The 12,743-nt window shown below is 47.1% G+C and overlaps 1 protein-coding gene across 1 annotated transcript in view; it reads right to left on the bottom strand.

The window, feature by feature from the left end:
• Positions 1-911: 911 nt before the first annotated feature.
• The window catches only part of ASXL2 (ASXL transcriptional regulator 2), a 126,763-nt gene continuing 114,931 nt past the window's right edge, over positions 912-12,743 (bottom strand). The window contains exons 10-12 of the mRNA XM_050893888.1: positions 9,217-9,322; positions 6,725-7,442; positions 912-4,530 (exon numbers count right to left, since the gene is read on the bottom strand). Coding sequence (XP_050749845.1) covers positions 2,119-4,530; positions 6,725-7,442; positions 9,217-9,322 — 3,236 coding nt within the window. The 3' untranslated portion in view covers positions 912-2,118. The remainder of the gene's footprint in view (positions 4,531-6,724; positions 7,443-9,216; positions 9,323-12,743) is intronic.

Genomic DNA, 12,743 nt, shown 5'->3' with positions numbered 1-12,743 from the left:
GTTTTTTTTGAGATTTCAGTTTTAGATTTAAAAAAAGGACTTTATGTCTAATACTTAAATCCTCTTCGCCACTGGATGTCTAAGCAGTGATGCGTAATCAGAAAGCAGGGGTCACTGCTCCCCAGTAAATTAAAGATGAGCAAAACGGAGGCCAAGATACGCTGCAGCTCGTTAACTCATGCGCACTAATCCTGCTTTGGAGGACGCCATGCTCTGCTGGACAGGGAAGGAAACGTTTCTGTTACGACGTGATTAAGTCTGCAACTCTCTTTTCTCTATCATTACCAAATAAATGGCCACCTGCTCCTTGGAAAAACACACTGCTTCACAGGCAATTATTTCTGATCTTTACCAACAGCGTGGCAGGTTCCCAGGCGAGGGAGAAGGGAAAGGGGAACGCAGTAGTACAGTCAAATGGGGAGAAGAAAGGCTGAGGACCCCAGCTCACAAAACAGCTGTCCCACCTATTTTGTTAATATTGCTTCATCTTAAAAAGGCCTTTGGATTAAAAGTGAATTCAGTGCTTTTCCGTCAAAAAGATACATCGATCTGTTACCTGACCAAGATGCAGTATGGCCCCCCACCCGCCCCGCACAGCGACAACATGGGACTGGACGTGATTAGCGAACCTGATGTTCTTTGTTTCGGAAGAGAAATAACATACAGATCCTGGGTGTGATGCGGACATGTTGCGATACATCAAAATGCAGATTGGCGTGTGCTTCATTAGCCAGCCTGTCGTCAATTATTCTTGTTGAGAACAGAGTACCATTTTGTAACTGCTTTAATTTCGATTAATCGAATGAATTCGCGAACACCGAAAGTGAGGATGAGCATCACTAGCTGTGTCCCACCATCAGGTATGAGGGGTGCGGTGCAGCCCCCTTCCCCAGCCCCAACGCAACCCCGGACCTCAACTGAGCAAAATCCAAGCTGAGTCAAGCCTGATTTGGTATTTTAAAACACAAAGAGACACCCACAGCGGGCTAACGGTGAGGCCCAACAAGACACTTGTTTTCCTTTCCCTACGCTTAGCTAAATATAAAATCTTCTCTAGAAATCGGAGACGTCTGACTATCGTGGAGGTTTGAATGAGCACAGTAAGCTTCCTAGAAACAGCAGGACCGAGGGTGACACTTAGTGCACTTCACTTGCATCATGTGCCCTAACAGCGGATGGGTCGTGGCTGTGGGATGGCACTTTCCAGCTCACTCAAAATGCCTAAGAAAGCAGATTTCTGCCGAGTCCTGACAGTCCAGAAATGAAATGCAGTTCAGCACATATTTGCGATCTCTGCTTTAAATGGTTCCTGGGATTACCGATAATCACAGTTACTGAGTTGTTTTAGCGATTTAAATTCTCGAATCCTATGGTTAGTACAGTTGCCTTTTTCAGTATTTACCAGTAGCAAATCAAGACACTGCCTTCCTTAAAACAAGGTTACTGCAACTGACTCCTTGAAGAGGAGAGGATATGCAAATCAAAAACACCAGCCAGTATTGCACAACCCAGTATGCCTTCTGGAAACAGCCTGGTCACAAGTGAAAGGCAATTACTTGAAAAGCTGGTACAATGTTAACGCCTTCCAATTCTGAAAAATTTGAATTAAAATTTAGAGCAACAAAGCGAGCCCCTTCAGGGGTTCCCGCTTCGGTGCTCTGTGATCAGTCAGTACAAATGTTTAGTTTCTTGATTATCCCGTTCTTCTCTTTGTCCAGAGAAGACCAACAACAGGCTGAAGTTTTGCCGGGGGTTCGTTCCCCCATCTAGAGCAGAGCTCAGCAAACATGCTGGATAGCAGGCTGGGGTTAATGAAACTGCAGTACAAGTCAAACACTATCTCCTAAAAGATTGAAAAAATATTTTTAAACAAAATAATGTGACGTATTTACATAATTCCTTAAGTGCAAACTCTTGTCACAATTCACGTAGTTGAGCTCAATTTAGACTCACTGTACAAGAAGGTGCTCTTTCTTTAATGAAAGAAGAACTCTACTCTGTATTCCTGATTCAGTAACGTGTCTCTTGTGCAAGGCAGTAAATTTCCTGTTTCTTCCCAACGTACTTCCGAAAGCAAAACCAAAACCACGCCATCCTCTTCCCCACTTCCCGTCCCGGTTACCGCACGACGAGGCAGGAGACACAGAGCTTAGAGGGGCCAATGCAATCATCATGGCAGAAGGCACCACAGCCCTTGCACATGATCATGGCTTTCAACCTGCAGTAACATTTGGAAGGGGAATCCTCCATGCTGTTGTCTTCAGCGAAGGCTTGAACGGGGATGGTCTGAGCGTGGTTGCCAGAGTTCATAGCTTGGCTGGTGGGAATGGTGGTTACAGTCACAGAGAAGGACATGACATTCCCCATGCTACTGGCCAACTGATTGCATTCAGACAGCCCAGTCATAAGAGACCCTTGGTTCACGTCCGGGGAGGTGGAGACGTTTATTGTGCCACTGTAACTGGGCCCAATGAGCTGTGCTGCAGCATTTCCAGATAGCTTCGGAGGGTGTGAAGGAGAAAGCAGCGGAGGCTGCTGCTGCGCAGAGTCCGAGGACGGTACGGAAGTACTGAAAAGCTCCGGATTGCTGTGCATTTTCCCCCTCATTGCATGTGCCATTTGCTCTTGAGCGGCTTGAATAAAATCTCGTGCTAGCGTAGTGCCGTCAAATGCCTGAACGTTCTCCTTGTTGACTGCTGCTTGCTGAGACGTGGCTGCTTCTGCCTTTACACCCTTTTTAGCCAGGGTGCTGTAATCCGAAGAATTTATGCTATGTGATACCTGCTCTTTGTCACACTGACCGGAAGCCTGGGGCTCCTCTTTTACACTGATATGTTCACGTTCATCACCAGTACTCTCATCATCTGCATCTCCTTCATCGCTGCTGCTGCCGTGGCCAGCTATCTCCTCACATTCCCCAAACTCTGTTTTTGGAGCATCAGCAGGACTGTTCAGACACAAGCGGTTTTCAGGGTTCAAGGAGAAGCCTCTCCTCAAACTCTCTGAGCCACGGCCATAGGTGGAAATGTTGAGCAGATAATGACCAGACATAGCAGGCTTGGATGTCCTTCTGCCCATGAAACCCAGCATAAATCTCTGGCTGGTGGAGCTGTTTTCTAACTGGAAACCTGAGTGGGTGAGGTTCAGTTGTGAAGGCTGAAGGACTGGCAACAAATTCTGCCTCTGGACCCTCTTGATAAGAGTCTGAAGGATCTGCTCTTGGGTTGTTTTGCTGAGCGCCTCGTGGCACTGGTGCTGGTCAAGACTGGGGTCCTTTCCCGAGGAGAGCGGAAAGGTCCTTGGAATGTGAGGCAGAGGCCTGTTCTGGCAAAAGATCTTCCCAAGCTGTTGTGTGGGTAAACTCGATTGTCTTTCACCACCCTCGGCTCCAGTGCCGTTCCCTGCTACGCTTGTAGCACTGGCTGCTGCTGCTGCCCCTTTTTCTTCAGGAGAAGCTAATGGGACAGTTTTCATTTCTGCTTTGGTGAGCGGCTTCGGCAGGATTTGCTCCAGGGGGACGTTCTTGCCTTGAAGAAGTTGGGTGACCAAAGGGTTGTTAGCAGGAATACTGGAGCTTGGTTTTGGGAGGGCCCCACTTGAGCTTGAACTTGCATGAGTTTTAAGGCTAGGCGCTACTGACGGGGTGTTAGAGGGTGGGACAGACGTAGCAGACGTGACCACACCTCCAGCCTGGGCTTCTGAGCTCGTGGATGTTAGTGAGGACATCAGAGGGGAAGGAGCTTTGCTTTTAGAAACATCTAAGCCGGTCCCTCCTAAGGCCGTAGGTGCTACCTTAGTTACACTGGTGCTGGTATCTGCTGTGGGCACCGTGACGCAGACTGTGCCGTCCCTGACGGCTGATGCCCCGCAGGCCTGGCTTGGACCTGCCGGAGCAGAAGGTGCTTTCTCTTGTTTGTCGCTGCTACCAGCATACGGGGAGCCTGAAACCTGATTTACAGTCATGCTGGGAGGGCTCTGCTTTATTCTGTTGATTTTCTCTAATGCCGATGCCGCTGATGAGGAGGAGCCGGTGCCTGTATTGCTGGCTGGAGCTCGGGATTGCAGTGTGGAATTCTGCTGTAGTTGTGCTCTAGAAGGATTGTGAGGTGGTGCCTGGTCCGTGGCCTGGGTCTCCATTTGGGTATGGGTCCCTGGACAATGGGGAAGAAACCTTCTCGAACTTCCCCCGCTTCCAGTTCCTGCCAGTTCCAGTGCATTTCCTCGAATTCCAGTTTCGTTGGTTCCGCTTGTTGCTGCGTTACTCTTCTCTCCTCCACCGCCCGGCGGGCCCCCACCACCGCCCGGTCCAGGCCCGGGGACAGCCCCCCCCGTCGAGGCGGCGGCAGCAGCAGCGGCGGCGGCGGCGGCGGCCGCTGCCCTCTGAGCCTTGGCTTGCTGGGCTTTTGCCTTGATGTCTGCCAGAGTTCTGGCCCCTGTTCTTCCCGGACTGGAAAGCGAGATTGGGAAACGTGCCCTGGGAGAGACCTGGCCCGCAGGAAATGGCATTGGGGAGATTCTGGAAACAGGAATCTGAAACAGAGGAGGAGAAAAGCACAGCTGAGATACGGGGAACATTTAACCCACATATTTAAGAACTGAAGCGTTTACAGTTTAGTCGTAGAGAAATAGTTGTAATTTCGGAGAAATCCCTTTGGAGAAATCCCTGATCTCCCTCACTTGAGATAAATAATAAAAGACGTGTAGGATCTTTGATGCCTGGCACACCTATTTTAAGTCTATTACAATCTGAGTGACTCAGACTGGAAGCTCATCCCTTGCAGTTGCAGGCTAGTACCTCGTACACCATTGCTCGAAAGCCGATCAAGCTCCCTCAGAAAAAACTGTGAGGTTGTTCCAGAGCTGAACACCTATCGTCCCTTACTCTAAGTTTCGTACTTTATTCATATGTCATTTATATCCTTTTAAAGGTGTGTATCGACATTCTGCTTGACGCTGCACTGCTCTTCTACCCCCGCCTATTTACACTTGTCTCCTTGGTGTCTTTATACAAAGTAATAATAATCCCGCTACTGTCTATCTGTAGATAAAATGCCAATATTTTAGTCCTTTCTTCTAAAATATGTTCTCCACTCCCCTCATTATTCCAGTTTACTTTCTGTAAGTTTGTTCTTTCTAATGTAAGTGATGGGAACAGTGCCCTAATGTTAGTGCCCTTCTGTCTCCACTGCAAGGATTTAAGCGAGAATATTTTAAGGTTCCATTTGTTTTCATGTATCTGCAATACCTCGCTGACTCCCACTCATCTTCCGATTAACCAGTTCACCACTTCTTTCTTTTCTGAGGAATGACATGTCGTCTACCTTACAGGGGAGAATATTTTCAATCGCCCTTCAATTCACTCTATTATTAAATTAAATCCCATGTTTATTACACTGGAAGGTCAACCATTCTTCCTGTACGATATTTCAAATCTCTTTTATTGACAGTTTCCCCCCAATTTTGTGTCACTAACAAATTTTATTAATGCTTTCCTACCTTCGTGCTATACTTATTAACATAGTGAGAACAGTAAACCGTTTTTAAAATTTTGTGTTTGTATACTTCCTAGTATAAAAGAATCTTAACAGGAGAGTAGAATTCTTAGGACATAGCGAAATTCAGTAATTAAACAGTTTTCCATTTACAACTTCTGCCTAAGGCCCCAAACCAGGGAGCTGAACTTTAATGAGAGCACATCCTGGCAGAAAAAGCACAGGCCCTACTCCACGGAAACCAAACTGGTCTATTCATACAGTCACACACGACTGTACAAAAAATTTCTGTGCTGGTTCATCCACTTATTACCTACTGTTGAGCGTAACATCACTGAAGACAGAATCCATCTTATCTGTACACGTGCCATCTTGCAATCATTTTCTGAAAGAGTACCAACTGCCTGAATCGAGAGCGTTCATTACTTGCCAACGGGGTATGTCCTGGCAGTTCAGTACTAGGCGTGTGGTCCTATGACCGGGATCTCAAGTGCAAGAGGACGGCATCGTCCAGGCCAAAGTCTGGAACATTTCTTTCACGCTTCCTTTCCCTCTGCCCTATCCTAGTGGTGACTGACTGCCTGTTTCCTTTCCTACGTGGGTTCTCGCTAAGACTCGGCAGCGAAAGGGCTTTTGGAATTGAGATGTTCCCCAAAATAGTCTCTCCCTGCTACCTAGTCTGGCGCTGCGCTGCATTCAGCTGGTATAAATGATAACTGCATTATTTCTAGATGGTCTGTTTTTAAACACAGGTAAATAATTTAATTTCTGGACTTGATATAATAGAGGAAGCTGCTGATAGCATTCTTTCTGGACCTCTTGTACTGCTGGGGATGCTCACACATCTGCAAAGTTCTGCGCACTCCTGGGCTACAACGTGCTTTGTTACAATAGTCTCGCAGTTCCTCTGCAGCTCTCCCCAGTTTGCACCGTGAATGACAGTACTCCCTGTTACACTCAGTCTTGGGCTTTTGCACAAGTGTTCGAGCTCCTGCCCAAGAGATCTTTTAACAGATGCATGTGTACGAGAGATACTTAACTGAAGTTACGTCGATTCCCTTTAGCAAACAGCTGAGCTTTTACATTTTTGGATCAGATATTACCATCACTAAAATAAGCAGGTAACACAATTTACCTACATAACTAGAACTGACACAGCGTTTCCGCAAGAGCCGCCAGCTGAACTGACCCACGTAAGGGCACTCTGTGGATCTGTCTTCATTTCTCTTTACCTTGAGTGGGGGCACCCGTGGCACCGGGGTCCCCGCTGCAGGAAAGGACTGTGGCTGGGTCCGAAATGCCTGGTGGTGCTGACAGTTCTCCATGATGCGTGGCTTCTTTCCAGGAGTGGTTAGAGCTTCTTCGCGACTCCCTGACTTCCTCTTATGGGCTTCAACGCTGACTTCCATTTCTTCATTGACAGAGGACTTCTTTTCTGGTGTTTCTGGAGTCATCGCTGGACTTTTCACCTTTGCTACTACTTCACCTGCTTCGGGGCTCTTTGGTTTACTCAGGGCCAAAACTGAGGTACTGACAGTCTCTTTCACCAGCACTTCCTTTGAGGCAGCATGCTTTCTCTCTTCTTCAGGCTTTTGACTAGCGGCAGTTTGTGGTTTCTCTTGAATGGATTCTCCTGGGACTCTCTCTTTTATAGGGAGAGAATGGTCGCTGGGTTTCACTGCACACCCATCCGGGGAAACCGAGGCCTCTGCAGGTTTGGCTGGTTTCGGCTGCACGTCCTCTCTTCTCTCCTCTCCTCCTTTTTTCATCGCTGGTGCTTCCTGGACTGCTTGTGCTTTAGGCTCTAACGGAGAAGTAATCTCCTCTTTGAGTGGTGCCAGAGAGGCTGGCGTGCATTTTGGCTGTTCAGCTGCTGGATTTTCAGGCTCTGTCTCGGCAGGGCTGGTGTTTGCTGTCAGTCTCTTGGACTCTTCAGGACTTAGCCCAGAACTATCAATAAAAACAGAATTTTTATTTTGTAAAACATTCTTGCAGAAAGCATACTATCCTTATGAAAACTGAGAGAGGATTATCTACGTACCACACCCTAAATAAGTATGTGTCACGCACCTAATTCTGTGCCACGACCTTTGAAAACCTGCAGTACTGTTAGTACTTCCACATGAAACAGAACTTAATAGCAAAGTTTAAAACCAGCTAAATGAAATGCATGGAACACAGGTTCGATCTAGTCCTCTACCCAGATACAAATTTTGCAGGCTGCAAACCAAAAGAATTTGGCCAACGGTAAATATTCCCTTTATTAGCCACCACAGACACATCTCTGCAGCATGCGAACAACCCCACGCAGCTTGCATCTGACTGCAGCTCATACGGTGACATTTGCGGAAAGGGAGACCGAACTCCTGAAAAGCGTCCCACCGTTTTTTCCAGAGGAACATGGCTAGTGCCAGAACCACGGATGTACCCTTAGCTTAGAACCCACGTTGCTGCCTTTCTCCATCACCAAAAGCTGCAAGCATTTCCCTGTATTGTTCATCCATCTTTATTTGTGAAGGAAATGAACCAGCTGGGAATCGAATTCCCAGAGAGACGTCTGATTTAGGATTAACTTCCTTCATCCCTCTGAACGAAACATCGCATTTGGGTTTTTTGCCCAAACACGAACCCATAAAGTCTGATGAATCTGTGGGATTGATTTATACCAGGCAAGTTCTTAGGAGCTAGAGAGAGCTGAAGTCCTGCTATTGTGCATGTCACCTCCTCGCTGTCCTACTGTCCCCGTCCCCCTAAAGCTTCAAGAATGCGGCTGTCACCTTTTATCTTCCAGCACAGAGCTCCATGCGCGTTTACATCCTGGTTTTCAACACTCAGAGAACTGGGCAAGTTAGCTGAGTAAAGCTCTTTGCTAATGCCACTACATCGCTTGTGTTCTCAACCTGGTGTATTCCTTTACTCGGTACTGCAGCCTGCCATATGTCCACGCACACACACCAGCCTCCTACTCGTCCATGAAACCCCAAACTATCAGTCCACAGAATGAGAAACAGGGCTTGCAATAATCCAAATGCTCTAGAGGGTTAAAACCTCATAGATGAATGGGAGGAAAACTGGCTGGCAGGCCAAGGACAAGCATAAAGCTAACTAATAAGAAATTCCTTAGTAGTTATTTATATGCGTCTGTTCGTTTTCAAGTTTCTTAGTACAGTTACTCGCACAGAAACCTGAAATCCTCCCCTTAGCCCAAAAGGATGGGAAAATCTTGAAGCAAAAAGAAACACAGAATAAAAGACTTGCAGACTTGGGAGTTTAATCAAATACGTGTCTGACTGAAGATGTGGGGAAATACACAAGATTTACGTAGCAGGTGACTTACTGCAAGGTAGAGTACACTCAACCACCACCCACCTGTACATCTCCAGAATCCTGACACTAGAAGAACTGTAAGAGGGGAGTGTCTCAAAGCGTCGTAGTAAGGAGTGGGAAAAGTTAAGATGCAAAGTCTAAAGGACATCCTCGCCTAAGGAAAACAGTACTACACTGGTTAAAGCATTAGAAGTCATGACAGCAAACACATCACTTCTGACCTAGATCACTCCGGCATTTTCTCAGGTCTGTGGCAGCCAGATGAAGCTAGAGACCTTTTCCAGGTTTCAGGACTAATGACAAATGATGTTTATCGATGGACAGCACGCTACAGACGCAGCAACAGGTACATCTGGACGGGCAATGCGGGATTAAAAAAGACAGTTGAATGTCTTACCTCTGACCATAGTAGCTCTCAAAAAAACGTTCCTTCCAAAGCTCGACCTTCTTTTCCTTTTCTATTTCTTGCCGTATTCTTAGCTGCATTTCTGGTGTAAATTCACCTGCAAAATGCAACAAAGGATATCTTCAAGAAAAGCTATGGATAAAATGAATCAGGATAACCACAGGAGCCTTCACGCTTGCAGGTGAGACTGCTGTCTCAGAAGTCCCCTTCGCAGCTTGCCAAGTGTTTCTCTGCTGCCTGCTCCTTGCAGCGGATGGGCCACAGCTTTACGCCCGACAGTCACAATTCCTTTCCCTGTCAGCGTCCACTCTGGCTGCCAATAGGTGCTTTATGTGAAATAGCGCTTATTAAATGAATACAAATCTATACACAAACATATGTTGTATGTGTGCACGCACTGTGTAACTGCCATTTTCTGAAGGATATGAAGCTATTGCCTATGCTGCTGGCAAAGCAATAGGGCACCTTGAAACAACAGTCGTGGACGGCTGTGGTGAAATAGGCGTGCAAGAACATCAAAGACTTCTTGCCCAGCACACATGACAGAAAATATTTCTGGCAACGGATGCTATTCTGTCGCAGGCAGGTGGGAAACAAAAAAACCCTCTCACACATCTGAAGCGCACATTTCACACATACACGTATTGCGGTCTGTAAGAAATGTTTCCTAATGTCAAGTCCGAACCCTCCCCGACGCAGCTCTGAACCATTAAGGTTTGTAAGACCGTATGTTAATATTTTAAGAGTTCATCATGAGACAACAAGAAAGGTTGGTTTTTTGACACAACTGCAGTGCCCTGATGATAGACGTGTGACCTTGAGTCTCAAGACTTCACTCCTTCTCAAGGTTTATCTAGTTCACACACTATTCTGTTTGTGGTCTTTAGCGCTGGAGGAAACAGTTACTGGAATCAGATCTTTTTCCAACACTGCAGTTACCAAAGAGAGGGGATTCTTTGAAGAGATTAACAGAAATTGGATACTTCCATCACTGCACGGTTTGTTTCTCAACAATTTTCTCCCGTCAAATAAGGGGATTGCAAGAAATTCTTGCTGAGTTTGTTCTCCATGCAGTTATCAAAATAATGTCTGAAGGAAACTAAGAGTGTGTCCCTTTTTAGTACACTGTTCCTTGTCAGTATTAAATCAGGACAGTCACCTTCTTACTGCAGCAAGTACAGAGGGCCCAAAACAATCCCTGGTACATCAACTTTCTTTTCTATTTTTGTATAAACTTGGTCAGGTAAATAAATACAGAAGGTCTGTTGCATCAAGAACAGTGGAACGCCTGCCTTCACTTAGAGTAATTTAGCAACAGGGTACAACATTCAATCATTTGAAACGGTCTCTGTTGTAGCAGTGAATTCTTGGATTTTCATTGCTGTGGTTATGCCACCTTTGTCTCCCAGTTGGAGACATCAGCTTGGGCTGATGTGCACTGAGCGCAAAGCACAGTGGAAACCTACATGGTAGCTTGCTGTCAAGTGGAAGTAATTTACTTATGAACGTCTACCTGAAGGTTGATAGCCACCTCGGGAGGTCTCCAGTCCAACCTCCTGCAGCTCAGAGCAGGGGCAGCTTGGCCTCCACCAGGCTGCTCAGGGCTCTGGCCAGTCAGGGCTTGGAAACCTCCATGGATGGAGATGACACAATCTCTCTGGGCCCCTGCTCCACTGCCGGACTGTCCTCGTGGGGAAGAAGTTTCTCCTTATATCCCATCTGACTCGCGCCTGTCTTCTCTCGTCCTCCTGCCACGCACCGCTGCGACAAGCCTGGCTCCGTCTTCCTGACGGCCTCCCCGTAGGTAGCAGGGGGCTGCTATCAGGTCACCCCTCCCCAGCCTGTATCGCTGCCAGCGGCAATTCCTTCCCAGGGGCAGGATCCTGCCCGTCGCCGCCCTGTCTTGGTCCCGCTGGATGGCAGCCCTGCCCTCGAGCGTACTGACTGGTCCCCCCAGTCTGGTGTCCTCCGCAAACTCCTCCAGGGTCACTGATAAAGATGGCAAATAGGACCGGTGCCCGGATAGAGCCCCGCGGTCTCCACTTGTCACCAGCCTCCAGGCGTGAACCATGACTCCAAGCCTGACCATCTAACCGGCTGTTCACCCACCTGGTTGCCCACCCATCTCGACCCGAGTGTCCCAGCATGGATACAAGAGTATTGTGGGAGACAGTTGTCAAAAGCTTTGCTTAGGTTGAGGTAATGACGCCCACTGCTCTCCCCTTGTTCACAAATTCAGTCATTTTTAATGCAGTCAAGCTATTCAGGCATGATTTACCCTTGGTAGAACCATGCTGACTGTTTCCAGTCACCTTCTTCACACGCCCAGAGATGTGCTCCAAGAGGGCTTGCTCCATGACTTTCCCAATGATGACACTGAGGCTGACCAGGCCTGCGTACGTTAGATAATGCCGTGGGTGCCCCCAAACAGCACTGTTACGAATCATTGGTACCTTGAAGAGGAGCTGAAGAAAGCCTGCAGGACTGCTCTGCCCACAGCGGCATCGTGCTTTGATACTTGAGCAGAGATACAGTGCTCAGTGAGAATGTCAGTGGAGATCTCCAGACTTCACCCTCATTGTTGCGAGCTTTACCACCGTAGCAGGTTCTACAGCAGTTTTACTCTGGTGAGAAAGTCTTTGTGTAAATGTAGCTGCACCCTCTAGATGTGTAGAGGTGGGTGGACAAAAGGTCTTCTAAGAAGCACTGAAGGGACAACACTAAGTGACGGGCGCCAAAACGGGGGATGGTTTTAACAATTAAACAGTATAGGCAGCTGAGGTCTATGCCTTCCTCTTTACTGGCACAGATACACTCAGAATCTCCAAAACATAAAGGGTTATTCATACAGAATTGGATACATTTTCTATGGAAAAGCCTCTTAAGAGCCAGTCATCTGGGCATGAGTAAATGATATTCCCTTCTTCTTAAAGGGAGTCGTGATCGGTGCGTTAGTCTTTAGAAGAACCCTGGTGACAGGCTGCGTGGTTCAGTTCTGTAGAGGAAGTGGTCCCTGCCCACAATGAGCGAGCGCACTTCTGATGATGTGATTTGATCAAATCATGGAATTAAGCACCTTTAAATTCCAGATGCAAATGACTGTTGAAGGTGCAGGAGTCCTATACATTAGGACCTGACTTTGGTGTATAAGTGGCTGACTTTGTTACATAAAAAATTACGGCTCAAAGGACTGACCATACCAACTGTGGCTAGGCGACTTCACTGATGGCAAAGTGCATCGCTCTGGGAACATAATTTACCTTCTCGACTGAGCTTAGCAGTGGGCTGTATTTAGCTACCACGACTTGAGAATAACACAGCTCTACTGTCATTTCAGCAAGATTTTAAACACATTTTTCCTTCTTTTCTCATCTCTTCCACAGACTTGCTCATTTTTCCACATGTTAAGTTCAAAAGAGAACTCCTTACTGCAGCCCCCTCCGTGACCTTGAGATTACATAGTTCTAGGCTTGCATTTGCTCTCATGGGCTGTACTGACTACAGCTGTCTTGACCTAG

This window comes from Gymnogyps californianus, chromosome 3 (genome assembly GCF_018139145.2).
Source record: "Gymnogyps californianus isolate 813 chromosome 3, ASM1813914v2, whole genome shotgun sequence".
Lineage (NCBI taxonomy): Eukaryota > Metazoa > Chordata > Aves > Accipitriformes > Cathartidae > Gymnogyps > Gymnogyps californianus.
Note: the sequence above shows the minus strand (reverse complement) of the source record. Positions and strands in the feature narration are given on the sequence as shown.